General features: G+C 35.1%; 1 protein-coding gene across 4 annotated transcripts in view; it reads left to right on the top strand.

Annotated features, from left to right (window-relative positions):
- Window positions 1-13,457, top strand: part of LOC101899557 (transient-receptor-potential-like protein) — a 57,449-nt gene that overhangs the window by 32,396 nt on the left and 11,596 nt on the right. For all 4 annotated transcript variants that reach the window (XM_059128885.1, XM_059128883.1, XM_059128886.1 and 1 more), the window contains 2 exons: window positions 6,553-6,790; window positions 11,204-11,346. In XM_059128885.1, coding sequence (XP_058984868.1) covers window positions 6,553-6,790; window positions 11,204-11,346 — 381 coding nt within the window. The remainder of the gene's footprint in view (window positions 1-6,552; window positions 6,791-11,203; window positions 11,347-13,457) is intronic.

The following is a 13,457-nucleotide window of genomic DNA, read 5'->3' as shown; positions in this document are numbered from 1 at the left end:
AAGAAGACCTCCTGTCCTTCAGTAAAAAGTACTTTTAATTAAAGGACAGTTTTATTCATTTGGCTGGTTCTCTTGTCTAATTTTGTGTAGTGGGTATGTATCAACCCCCTAATGAGAATATCATTGTTTCCAGATGTTGTTAAATTAATTTCCATTTGTTAGACTAGGTCAACCCCTTTTCCTAAATACAAATTCCTTTAAATATCTCCATGGTTATGGTCCCCCCTGACCTCCAGTTTGACAAAAATTCTACAACTTTTACTTTGGGGCAAAATTGTATGTTTCCCTTCAGATGATGTTGTCGTTAGTGTTTTTATCTTTGTGTTCGAATTTTTGGTCAGTTGATATTGTTGTAAAGAGAAGGAAGAAGAAGAAGCTGGAGGTTGCCATGCCACTCATCCGAAAAGTCTGGCTCAATAGTAGTTTGTTGTTCTTGTGTATCATTATCCTTGTAAACATTCAAGTGTAACTGTTGTCCGACTGTAAACGCACTTTCAAAAGGTTAAAGTGTGTCGTCCGAACCTAACAAATGTTTCGTTCGAAGTGTGAACGGAACTCTCGCTTTGTCCATCTCTCAGTTGTTTGAGTTTTTGGTCACACCAAAAAGGCATTGGAATGTAAAGCTAGAATTGAGTTTGCAACACTTCTTGTTCGGTCACAAAAATATGGTGTAACCTTAACAGTTGTATTGTCTTAGCAACACTTGGACATAAGACACACACACATATATTCATACATAATAAAAGTTTCTTGTGGCCTCTTTTGTGTGTGAGGTGTTAAGGGGAAGGAAAAAGGCGTGAGAGAAAGAGTGTTGTTACCGACTGTTGACAATAATGGCCAAAAGGACTTTAGTAAAGTGTTTCCTGCCTTGTATATGTTCTCCCATGATTATAAAGGAATACACACACACACACACATACAGACATACCTATTTATAGCCATGAATGAATGTTGTTAGGAATTTAAATTTGCCATTCCAGCCCAGACCCATGTCCTGTGTGTTGTGGCCACAAAAAAAATGTTGCCCCTCTGCCTGTCCTTATTCATTTCATGACTTTGTCTCATATTTTCCGAAATTAAATTGTCTTTGTCAAATAAAAAAAAAATATCTCAGGTATGTGTTTATTATGACATTTTCCACAGTTGTTGTTGTCGTAGTTGTTGTAGAATTTTTATTAAGGTATTTGTATCTGTTGTTACTTGGAAGAGTAAAACAACTTAGATATTTATTAGATACGACCAGAAGGGTTACCTTCAACGTATATTAAATTTAAACAAGTTAAAAAGCAGTATGTTCGGCAGGGCCGAACTTTGAATACCCTCCCCCATTTGGAACGAATTTCGAAATTTTCAAAAAAAAAAAAAAATAAATAAATAAATAAATAAATAAATAAATAAAAAAATCCTTAAAAAATTCTGGTAAAAATTTAAATATTCCGAATATAGCCGTTATATTGGGGTCTATACAACGTGGACCTACAGAGGTATTGTTTGTCATAAGCCATTACCATATTCAAATTCGAAACTTGAAATAAAAAGGGTAAATAATGTAGCTAAAATCATCATAATATGGCATATAGGGAGGTACCCTTATATCGGAGCTGTGCGAAGACCTGGACCAGAATAGGCAATTTTCTGTCACAGGCTGTAGCATCCCTTATGAACTGAAAAATCCGACATCTCAAACAATTTCGGTGGGTATTGTACCTAAAATCGTCAAAATACCGAATATAGGGGGGTTCTGATATATGGGGCCTATACAAAGACCTGGACCTGCATAGACAATTTTTTGTCACAGATTGTAGTATCCATTTCGAACTTCAAATACCAAATTCGAAACAATTCCGGCGAATAATGACGCTAAAATCATCAAAATACCGAATATTGGGAGGTACTGATATATGGGCCTTATACGAAGACCTGGACCAGCAAAGACAATTTTCTGTCACAGGCTGTAGTTCCCATTACGAACTCTAAATATGTAATTTGAAACAATTCCGTTGAATAATGTCGCTAAAATCGTCAAAATACCGAATATAGGGAGGTACTGATATATTGGGCCTATACGAAGACGTGGACCTACATGGCCCATTTACGAACTTAACCTACCTACTTGAAAAATAAATATGTGTGCCAAATTTTAGCCTTCTGTCTTAATTCGTTCGAAAGATAGCGTGATTACAACAGACAGACCTGACGGACAGATAAACATGCAGACAGACGGACATCGCTAAATCGACTTAGAATTTTACGCTGATCAAGAATATATATACTTTGTTGGGTATGACATAAGTATTTCGAGGAGTTACAAACGGAATGACAAGGTTAATATACTCTCCATAGTATGGTGGAGGGTAAAAAATGCTTTTGTTGAAAAGGATATTTTCTTGAAGGCGGGCATTTTTTAATAGTAAATAAAACCTTGACATTTTATTTGGGGAAAATTATTAACATTTTTATCCTTTTTATAAAATTTTCTGTAAAAAAAATACCTGATGACAGGGGAAAAGAGACAAGAAAATATTTAAGGACTTTTATGAAAAAGTAGGGTAAAAAGATACAGGTGAAATGGGGATGAGTCTAGAAGTACAGGGGTGAGATAAGACGGGATTTTTGGAATTTCGCATCTGAAAAGGGAACGAAAAGTACAAGAAGGTGAAAAATAGTACTAGCTCTGATAACTTCGTGTGGTTTATTCTAGATTTAGAGGAATATTCTTCTTCTTTGTTCTTGATTTAGAGGACTTTTGGAAATTCGTATATTAATGGCACGAAAATTCTCAAATGGTACAACAGTTTCTATTGAGTTTATGATGCCTAGAGATCTGGTGTAGTGTTATTTTTCAAAAATTTGTTTTTTTAAGGGAATCAAAAGTACCAAAGCTGTAGCTGTAGTACAATTTTGGGAGAAGCTCAAATTTTGACGTAAAGGTGTGACTAAAAATGAATTTCTAGAATTTTTTGTTTCTGAAAAAAAAAAAAAAAAAAAAATACAAAATGTACAATATGTTATTGGATCTGAACGTCTTAAAACTTGGAAAGTTTATAGAGGGATTATTTTTTGTTCATTAAGACAAGATACGGTTGGACTTTTAGAGTTTCGTACTACAAGGGTATGAAAAGTTCCAATAGAAACGGAAAGAACTAGAACATTTAGCATGGGATCGTTTTTTAACTGGTTACTAGTGGTACAAAATAATTAATTTGGATTAATTAATTAATCCAAGTTGGGCTAAGACCGGATTGTTAGGAATGCGTACTTTAAGGGTACTAAAAAAAGTTCTAAAATAAGAAAATGTCCTAACCTTGCTATTTATGGATTGATAAAAGATAATTTTTTGTATATTAGGTGAGGTAAGCCGAATTTGAAGTTTCATACTTTAAAATAAGTTAGAAAGAAATGAACATTTTTGCATAACAACCACTCTTTGGTGAAAAAAGTCAGAATTTTTACAAATTCGCACTTCAAAAGTACAAAAACGTCCAACGTTGCTATTAAAATATCGGGGAGAGATGGAACTTTAAAATTCGGCAAGAATAATTCTCATTTTGTTTAAAAAAAGTCGCCCTAAAAAGAAATAAACTGTACCAAATGGAGTAATATTTTTTACGGCTTTAGAAGAGATCGATAAATTAATAGCAGTGCTTCAAATTTTTCAGTTACATGAGAAATGAAATAAGGCGGACTTTTTGGAAATTCGTACTTCAAGGGTATGAAAAGTACTTTAAGGTACAAAATGGTACAACGTAGTTTTTTAGGTATCTATAAGTCCTGGAAGCGATATGATATATATAAAAAAACCTCAACAAAGTCAAACGCCATAGTTTTTACATTTTTTTTTTAAATTTTTTTGAATGAAAGCAAAAAATGTCGGAAATAGCATAAAATTTTAGAATAAGTTTAGATTTGTTCGAATTGGTCATTCTTGGCACGAATTATGGCCTTCAAACGGCCAATGAAACCGTCACACGCTGCCCGAATGTTGTTCTGCGGTATTTTGGTCCATTCCCGGCGAAGCGCTTGCTTGAGGTGATCGATATTTTAGTGCCAACCTAGCTTTCCAAAATACTCCAGACACAATAGTCCAACGGATGGGTATCCGAAGATTTTTGGTGGCCATTATGCACTGGAAATTAAGCGAGGCACCTTATTTTGTAACCATTCTTGTGTGGTGCGTGATGAGTGGTTGCGATGGTGTTGAGTCCTGTTTAAATGTCAAAGGTCTGCGGCCGAAATGTTTGCGTGCCCAAGGGTTAAATACACCTTCCAGAATATTTTCGCGATAATATTCGGCATTTATTCTAATGCCACGGTCGGTTAATACGAACGGAGAGCGACCATTGACTGTTATGGCGGCCCACTCCATCACCATCACACCAGGGCCGGCGCTTGAGTTCTGGTGGCCAACCGAAGGTGTACATTTTCAGCTGACCTCTTTGGCAGGTAAGCCCGATCATTTTGCTTGTTTACAAACTGCTGGACAACGAATGTTTTTTCATCGGAGAAAACCAAATTCGTCAGTTCACCACTTTCGGCCAAGCAACTCAACGAAGCAACTCTTTAGCTCCTTTTTGTGTCTATTTTCATTCTGTTGCGGTGTAAGTTCTTGCACTTTTTGGGATTTCAATGGCTTTACCCCGAGCTCATTTTTCAATATTTGCTGAATGGAATATTGCAATATGTTCAGCTAATGAGCCATTTTTCGGCCACTGCGACGCCACTGCGGGGTTCGATCAAGTCGCTTCTTTATTTTCGAACCATTTCTGCTGATGTTCCTGTTTTCTTCCGTCCACTTTCTTGACGTCGGGCTACGCTACCAGTGTCACGGTAACGAGACACAAAAGATTTATTCACATTTAAATTGAGTGCTCTAACGATAGCCACTTGTGGTTTTCCAGCCAAATATAAAGAAATCACACTATCACGCTCGAATTCCTTCACGAATAACTTTTTTTTCTGGAAAAGTCCCAACAAAATACCTTTGTAAGCTTTTAAACAATATAATGAGCTGTCACTGGAATAATTTTAACAACTGACGGACGAGTAGCTTAGAAATGACAGGAGTCTGAAGTTGGTTGCAGTTTTTGCATGCTATAAAAATACCAAAAAATTAATGTGCAAAAATCCACTTTAAACAAAATTAACAAAATTTGAAATCTGGCCTGAAATTATTGTATTTTGATGACTTGGATATACTAACTACAGGGATGGGGTAGATCTCTTGGAAGTTCGTACCGAAATCTACTAAATATTGTACTGTGAGAAGCAAAATTTTCAAACAATTGTACTTAGAATGTTCCGTACCATTTTGTAAATAAATATCAATCAAATTTAAGAACAAAATAAGTAAACATTTCTCTGACCTTATTTTCATAACATTAAAGCATACTTTTAGGCAAAACTTATTAAAATAAATTACCAACACAAAAATACCTGCTGCCGGAGAAGATGACAAATGAAGTTTTATTTTTTGTTGAGGGGGAGAGGGGGCAACAAGCGATAACATAACAAAGTAAATAAATTAAAGAGAAAGTCAAATGCCGCCAGTTGTTCTAAAGTAATTTATTTACTTTGTAATTTAGCGCAAATTTCAAAGAGGAAGACAAAACAGAAGAGGGACAAACAACTTTTTAATGATATGGCTACGGAATAAAGTTGTTAAGGACAGGTGATGGGTAGAGGGGAGGGGGAAAAATTTTTCCTTGTTTTTTTTTTTTGGTGGGACATAAAAATATCTGCAATTTCTGCGAATCTAGATTTCTGGGGAAGATGAAAGCTTATATTTCGATTTTCTATGGAGAGCTTGTCATTTTGAGGAATTATGATTTTAATTTTTAAATATATTTTGTGATAAAAATTCAGCTAACATAAAATTGTCCATGTTTTCAGGAACAGACTAAAGAGGCTTCTCCCCCACGAAAATTTAAGGGGAAGTAGTGAAAACACTTCCCTTTCTCCTCCTTCTCCTCCCACCAACTATCTCATTCTAATTTTCTGTTTCTTCTTCATTTTCCCAGCCATAAGGCATCTAATTAAAAGTTTTGTTTTGCCTCCTCCTCCTCCACCTCCTCCTAAACAGTTTACCTTGCAATTTGGAGAAAATTTGAAACGAAGTCAAGAGAAAATTTTCAACAACCTTCCTTTGCAAATTTAAATATGAACTTTTCTATTGATTTGAAACTTTATGAAAAGGCAAAGAAAAATTAAAAAAAGGAAAAGCAAAAGCAAAAGCAAAAGCATGGAGCATAATTGTGATGCTCTTTTTCAATCGAAGTAATTTTGTGGCAGTACAAATATCAGACATTGGTTTTTTTGGAGGAAAACTAAAACTAAAAGTTTCTCCACATTTGGTTGATTGTGTAGCAATGGCAGGTAATTACCTGAAAAATCAAAAGCATACTTTTGGGCGAATTTATTTTTAAATTTTTTATGAGAATAAATGTTGGCAACAATTTCCTGAGTTTAGAATAGCAACAATTTATTTCTAAAAATTAATTGGAAATATTTGAAAAAACCTTGTAACTAAAGTTTTTGTTTCTCTCGCTTTTCTAGAATCCTTCAAAAAGCCCATCGCAAACACCACATCAACATCAATTGCATGGACCCCCTGGGCCGGCGTGCCCTCACCCTGGCCATCGATAATGAAAATCTGGAAATGGTTGAGTTGCTGGTAATCATGGGTGTGGAGACCAAGGATGCCCTGCTGCATGCCATCAATGCGGAATTTGTCGAGGCTGTGGAGCTTCTACTGGAACATGAAGAGTTGATATACAAAGAGGGTGACCTATATGTAAGTGCATGAGAAAAAAAAAAACGAGAAACAAAGAGAGGACAAGATAACAAAACGGAATATGTGTCTTATCGATGGCAACAAAATTTAAAGCATATTTGAAGTTTACCCACTGCTTCGGAAGAAATTAGTTTTTTGCCCAGGGCAGGAAGCAGAAGCTGACAAAACTACCCTTCTTTGCCTAATCTTTAATTAGACATCAGTCATTAGACACGTTTTTTTCTGGGGGAAAGACATCATAACAATGCCTGTGGGATATGTTGGAAAATTTTCTTTTTTCCTTTTGTGGTGTGTCATCAACACCATCGTCTCGTACAAATTTTCTGTTCCTCTTTCTTCAATGAAGAGAGTGGAACATTGGGAGAGGTAGGGAGGAGGTGCTAATTCCTTAGATTTTTTTGTCTTTATTATTTTTTTATTGATTTTATTTTTAAAAAAAAATTCGTTGAAAGAAAATGAGGAACTTGGAAAGCTGTAAAACTTCGTTGGCAAAGAGACTTTGTAAAAAATTTTAAAAATCTCCACAAATATATCGAGGGTGATTCATTCCTGGTGAAGCTCTTATAGTTGAATCGGGGACTTTGTGAAAATTTGAAAATTAATTTGAAAGTCCTTGGATTATAGGAATCGGAGCTCACCATTTTCCTATACATCATGAAGATTAATATCATCACAAGGATAAATCACTATCGCATCCTTGGCTTTCTCTTGTATTGATGCGATCCATATTGTATTAATGCTAAATAGTGACACAGGGCAATATTACACTTCATGTTAATGTCATATGTAATGTGACTAATTCCACATTTATTTTTAAAATCTATAGCATAGTTTTAGGCGATACACAGAATTTTCTCACCTGAACAGAAACACTTTATATTAACATACGACTGGCGTTTCTGATTACACAGGACAACACAAAAATTAATTGCAGGAAAAAAGCACCAGATTGTGTTAGAATCATATGTAAAGTGACTATTTCCAGATTTACATGTATGTATAACATAGTTTTAGGCGCTCAAATACATTTTAAAAAGAAACACAATATTAATGGGGCAAATGTGTGTTTCTGAGTCCACTGTTCAGCACAAAAAATAATTCCGGGAAAAGCCAGCGGAATTCCAACAGAGGAAAAATAGAAAACACTTACATCGGCGTTTTTACGTTACAAAGTAATCAAAATAGAGATTATGGTTAAAACATCCTTTAAACGTGATCCTAGCAAGTCAATATTTTCCACAAAATTAATTGCCATAAATTTTTACTACCTGTCGGAGAAAATATACAAAGTCTATATATTACCTAAACGATATCTATATTAGATCCTTGAAAATATTTATTTAAAAAATCCTCGCTTAGAAGGTCCTTGATAGAATATGTTCAGAAAATCTACATAGGGTCATTGAAAAAATAGGTCCTTTATAAAATATATTAAAAAAGAAAAATGTTTCATGACTTAAAAGCTCCTTGAAAAAATATATTTAAATTATATTCCAGAAATCCATGTTAAATCCTTGGAAAAAATATTTTAAAAAATCCAAGCTTATAGCTTAGAAGGTCCTTGAAGAAATGACTGCAACAAAGTCAAACGCCATAATTTTACATTTTGTCTTAAATTTTATTGAATGAAAGCAAAAAATGTCGGAAATAGCATCAGTTTTAGAATAAGTTTAGATTTGTTCGAATTGGTCACCTTTGTCACGAATTGTGGCCTTCAAACGGCCAAAGAAACCAAACGGCCACACGCTGTCCGAATTTTACTCTGCGGTATTTTGGTCCACTCCCGGTGAAGCGCTTGCTTGAGGTGATCGACACTTTGGTACTTTTTTTTAGTGCCAACCTTGCTTTCCAAAATACTTCAGACACAACAGGTCCAACGGATTGGTATCCGGAGATTTTCGTAGCCATTGTGCGCTGGAAATGAAGGGAGGAACCTCATTTTGTAACCATTCTTGGGTGGCGGTGGCGTGTTGAGTGTGATGATGCTGAGTCCTGTTGCAATGTCCAAGTTCTGCGGCCAAAATGTTGGTGCCCAAGGCTTTAATACGCCCTCCAGAATATTTTCGCTATAATATTCGACATTTATTCTAATTCCACGGCCGATTAATAAAAGCGGAGAGCAGCCATCGGCTGTCATGGCCGCCCACATCATCACCATGGCCGGCGCTTGAGTTCTGGTGGCCAACCGAAGGTGCACTTTTTCAGCTGACCTCTTTGGCAAGTGAAAACGATCATTTTGTTTGTTTACAAACTGGTCGACAACGAATCTTTCTCATCGGAGGAAACGAAATTCGGCAGTTCAGCACTTTCGGTTAAGGAACTCAACAAAGCAACTCTTTAACCCTTTTGAGTTTATTTTTTTTTCTGTTTCGGTGTAAGTTCTGGCACTTTTTGGAATTTCAATGGCTTTACCCCGACCGAGCTCCTTTCTGAATATTTGCCGAATGGAATATTGTGATATGTTCAGCTCACGAGCCATTTTTCGGTCACTGCAACGAGGGTTTCGATCAAGTCGCTTACTTACTTTTCGAACCATTTCTGCAACATATGGTTGTTGTTTTCTTTCGTCCACTTCCTTGACGTCGGGTAAGAAGCGTATCAGTATCACGGTAACGAGTGATGGTACGAGACACAAAAGATTAATTCACATTTAAACGCCGGAGTGCTCTAACGATAGCCACATGGTTGGTGGTTTTCCAGCCAAATATAAAGAAATCACACTATCACGCTTGAGTTCCATCACGAATAACTTTTTTTCTGGAAAATTCTCAGCAAAATGCTATTGTACGCTTGTAAACAATATAATGAGCTGTCACTGGAATAATTTTAACAGCTATCGGACGAGTGACTTAGAAACGACACCAGTCTGAAGTTGGTTGTAGTTTTTTCATCTCACCCTCTATACATAAAAATCATCATCGTATAGCTTGGAAGGACCTGGAAATAATTTATTCAGTGACATTTAAAAATGAGGCTTTTTATAGATCCATATGGCTTTTACGGATCCCTTTCAAACACACAGAATTTATGGAGGATGGACATCATTCTAACAAAAAAAGAAATCTTCTAGAAATTCCAAAAATAGGCTATTAACCACTCCTTAACTTTGAGTTAATAGCCCGGATTTTTTTTTTTTTTTTGGAAAAATTTGTTTAGAAAAATTCCAAGAAAATCACAGAAATGGTCTTCTCGCAGCCTAAAATATCTTCTAAAATATGTTTTGGCCCTATATTGGGTGTCTTATGTCATTTGAGAGAACACCCACCCCATTGACCCAAACATGTGGGAGAGCGGGATAGGGAGATGCCATAACTATCAGTGTGCATAGGTTTTGTCGCAAACTTTTAAAGTTGTAAAATTTATAGATTTAATTACATTGCTATCATAAAAAAAATTTGATCCTTGCCCTATGAAATGTTTTCCTCAAAAAGGTCAGATTTTTCTTTTTAAACTTCTTTGTATTTCCCCATTGGTTCTTAAATCTTCCCCCAGAATACCTTGTCACAAATATTTCACATATCTGGAACAAATGATTTAAAACGCTGACAATATACCTTCATAGTCCTGGGTAATTTAGTTTCGTCTCTCAACTTCTCTCTGCTTTCCATCTTTTCTGCTTTGTAATGCCTTTCCCAAGAAAAGAGACACACACACACACACACAAAAGAACAACAACAACTACAACGATATTTCACAATTGGGCTAAGCATTTTTCCTGCCTAGTCATTTGTGGATGTGTACGTCTTTTTTTATTCTCTGCCTTTAAGGATACGGAACGATGACAACAACAACGGCAACAGCAAAAAAGTTGCATGACAAATCCAACGAAAAAATGACATGAATGTTTGCTTGATTAGGCACTTAATGTACCACAAATGTTACGTTTTAGTTACGTTTTTGCTGCTGCTGCTGCTACTACTACTTTAACTTCTATGATGCTTGAGATGCGATAAGGACTTGCTCGGTCGTTTAAAAAAAAAGAGAATTTTAATTTTTCATGCATTACGGTATAGGGGGCAAAGGATGGTGGAAGAAGGGGGAAGGGACTAATTCATACGCCCTTGACTTCATTTTTTCTTACGTATGAATGGCATGTTTAGAGAGAAGAAATTGCAAAGCTCCAGAGACAGACAACTAAGCTTTTCATTTTTTGTTGCTGCTGCTACTCTTGGCAAACAAAAATGATTCGCATTTTTGCTACTGAATTAGAAGTTATCTCAACTCGTATCTTTAAAGGCTCACACACACATACACACATAGAAAATTTTCTATTTCACTGAAAATTGTTTTTTTTTCTTTTTTTTGTTGCCCTCCTTGCTTTCATATTCACTTTGTTATTCTTTTGGCAGTTCCGCCAAGAAGTTTCCTTTGTTTTAATGCCGAGTTTTTTTTCTTTTTTTGTTCTTTTTTTAGAGTTGGCAAAAAGTTGACATTAATACCGCCATGTTTCCGCCGGATATAACACCTTTGATACTGGCAGCTCACAAAAACAATTTTGAAATTCTGAAAATTCTTTTGGACAGAGGTGCGGCCGTTCCGGTACCGCATGATATCAGGTGAGTTGCGGAAGAAAAAAAAAAAAACACATTACATTCTTCGTCATTTGAGTGAGAGAAAATACCCTGAAAAGAGTAAAAATTTGTAATAGTGAATTCCTTAAAGAAAAATTGTCATGAAATGATTAATTACGTTCATAGCTTGGATCAACAAGAAATGTTTAAAAAATCCACACTCATACGATTGTCCTTAAAAAAACGAATGTGGAAGGTCCTTTGAAATCAGTTTAAAAATTCCATGTTTATAGCTTAAAAGGTCCTAGAAAAAATTCTTAAAAATTCCACATTTCTTGCCAGGGAGGTCCTTGAGAAAAATATTTTGGATTTCCTTTAAAAATTTGATTAAAAAGTCTACGTGTAAGCTACACGCGGGTACTTAATTTTTTTTTTTTAAAGTCAGCTCTATGGTTTGGGACGTACTTGAAAAATTTATTTTGCAGGTCCTTTAAAAATTTGGATAAAAAATTTAGGTTTATGTCTTGGGCGGTCCTTGAACAAATTATTTTGAAGGTCCTTTAAAAATTTGGTTAAAAAATCCAAGTTTCTTGCCTAGGAGGACCTTGAAAAAAATTTATTAGATGCCCTTTGAAAATTTGTTTAAAAAATCCACGTTTTTTGCTTGGGAGGACCTTGAAAAAATTTTTTGGAGGCCCTTGAAAAATTTGTTTGAAAAATCCACGTTTTTTGCCTGGGAGGACCTTGAAAAAAATATTTTGGAGGCCCTTTGAAAATTTGTTTAAAAAATCTACATTTCTTGTCTGGGAGGACTTCGAAAAAAATATTTTTGAGGCCATTTGAAAATTTGTCTAAAAAATCCACGTTTCTTGTCTGGGAGGCCTTTGAAAAAATATTTGTTAAGGTCATTTGAAATTTTTTTTCAAAAATCCACGTTTGTAGCTTGGGAGGTGCTTAAAAAATTATTTTTAAGGTCCTTGAAAAATTTGTCCTAAAAATCCATGATTGTAGCTAGGGAGGTCCTTGGAAAAAATTGTTTTAAAAAATTCACATTTCTTAATTTGTTTGGAAAACTCAAATTTGTAGCTTGAGAGGTTCTTGATTTTTTTTTGGAAAACTCACATTTGTAGCTCGGGAGGTCCTTGGAAAAATTTGTTTAAAAAATTTGTTTTTAAAAATCTACGTTTATGGCTTGGGAGTTCCTTGAAAAATGTTGTTTCAAAAATTCCTTTGAAAAATCCAAGTTTATGGCTTATAAGGTCCTTAAAAATGTTGTTGCAAATTTTTTTTTTCAAAAATCTGCTCTCTGGAAAAATTTCATTAAAAAATCCTTGTTTGTAGTTTGGAGGTCGTAGAAAGATTTGTTTAAAAAGACCACTTTTGTAGCTCGAGAGGTCCTTGATGAAATTGTTAATAAAAAGGTCCTTGAAAATTTTGTTTAGAAAATCTACTTTGAAGCTCGGGAGGTCCTTATAGAATTTGTTTAAAAGAAGGCATGAGAGGTCTTTAAAAAAATTGTTTAAAAAATCCACGTTTAAGGCTTGGGAGGTCCTTGAAAATTTTCTTTTTTTTGAAGTCGACATTTCTGGCTTTAGAGGTCCTTGAAAAATTTGTTTAAAAAATCTACATTTATTGCTTGGGAGAACCTTGAAAAATTTGTTTAAATAATCTCCATTCGTAGCTTGGGAGGTCCTTAAAAAATTGTATAAAAAATACACGTTTATGGCTTGGGAGGTCCTTAAAAAATATTGTTTAAAAAATCCAAGTTTGTGGCCTGGGAGATCCTTAAAAAATTTTGTTTTAAAATCAAGGTTTGTGACCTGGGAGGTCCTCGAAAAAGTTTGTTTAAAAATCAAGGTTTGTGACTTGGGAGGTCCTCGAAAAAGTTTGTTTAAAAATCCACGTTTATGGCTTGGGAGGTCCTTGAAAAATTTTGTTTATTAAATCCGCGTTTGTGGCTTGGGAGGTCCTCGAAAAAGTTTGTTTAAAAATCCACGTTTATGGCTTGGGAGGTCCTCGAAAAAGTTTGTTTAAAAATCCACGTTTATGGCTTGGGAGGTCCTCGAAAAAGTTTGTTTAAAAATCCACGTTTATGGCTTGGGAGGTCCTTGAAAAATTTTGTTTAAAAAATTCACGTTTCGTGCCTTGGGAGGTCC

The sequence above is a fragment of the Musca domestica genome, unplaced genomic scaffold (assembly GCF_030504385.1).
Source record: "Musca domestica strain aabys unplaced genomic scaffold, Musca_domestica.polishedcontigs.V.1.1 58, whole genome shotgun sequence".
Taxonomy (NCBI): domain Eukaryota; kingdom Metazoa; phylum Arthropoda; class Insecta; order Diptera; family Muscidae; genus Musca; species Musca domestica.
The sequence above is the reverse complement of the archived record's forward strand: the minus strand, read 5'-3'. Positions and strand labels throughout refer to the sequence as shown.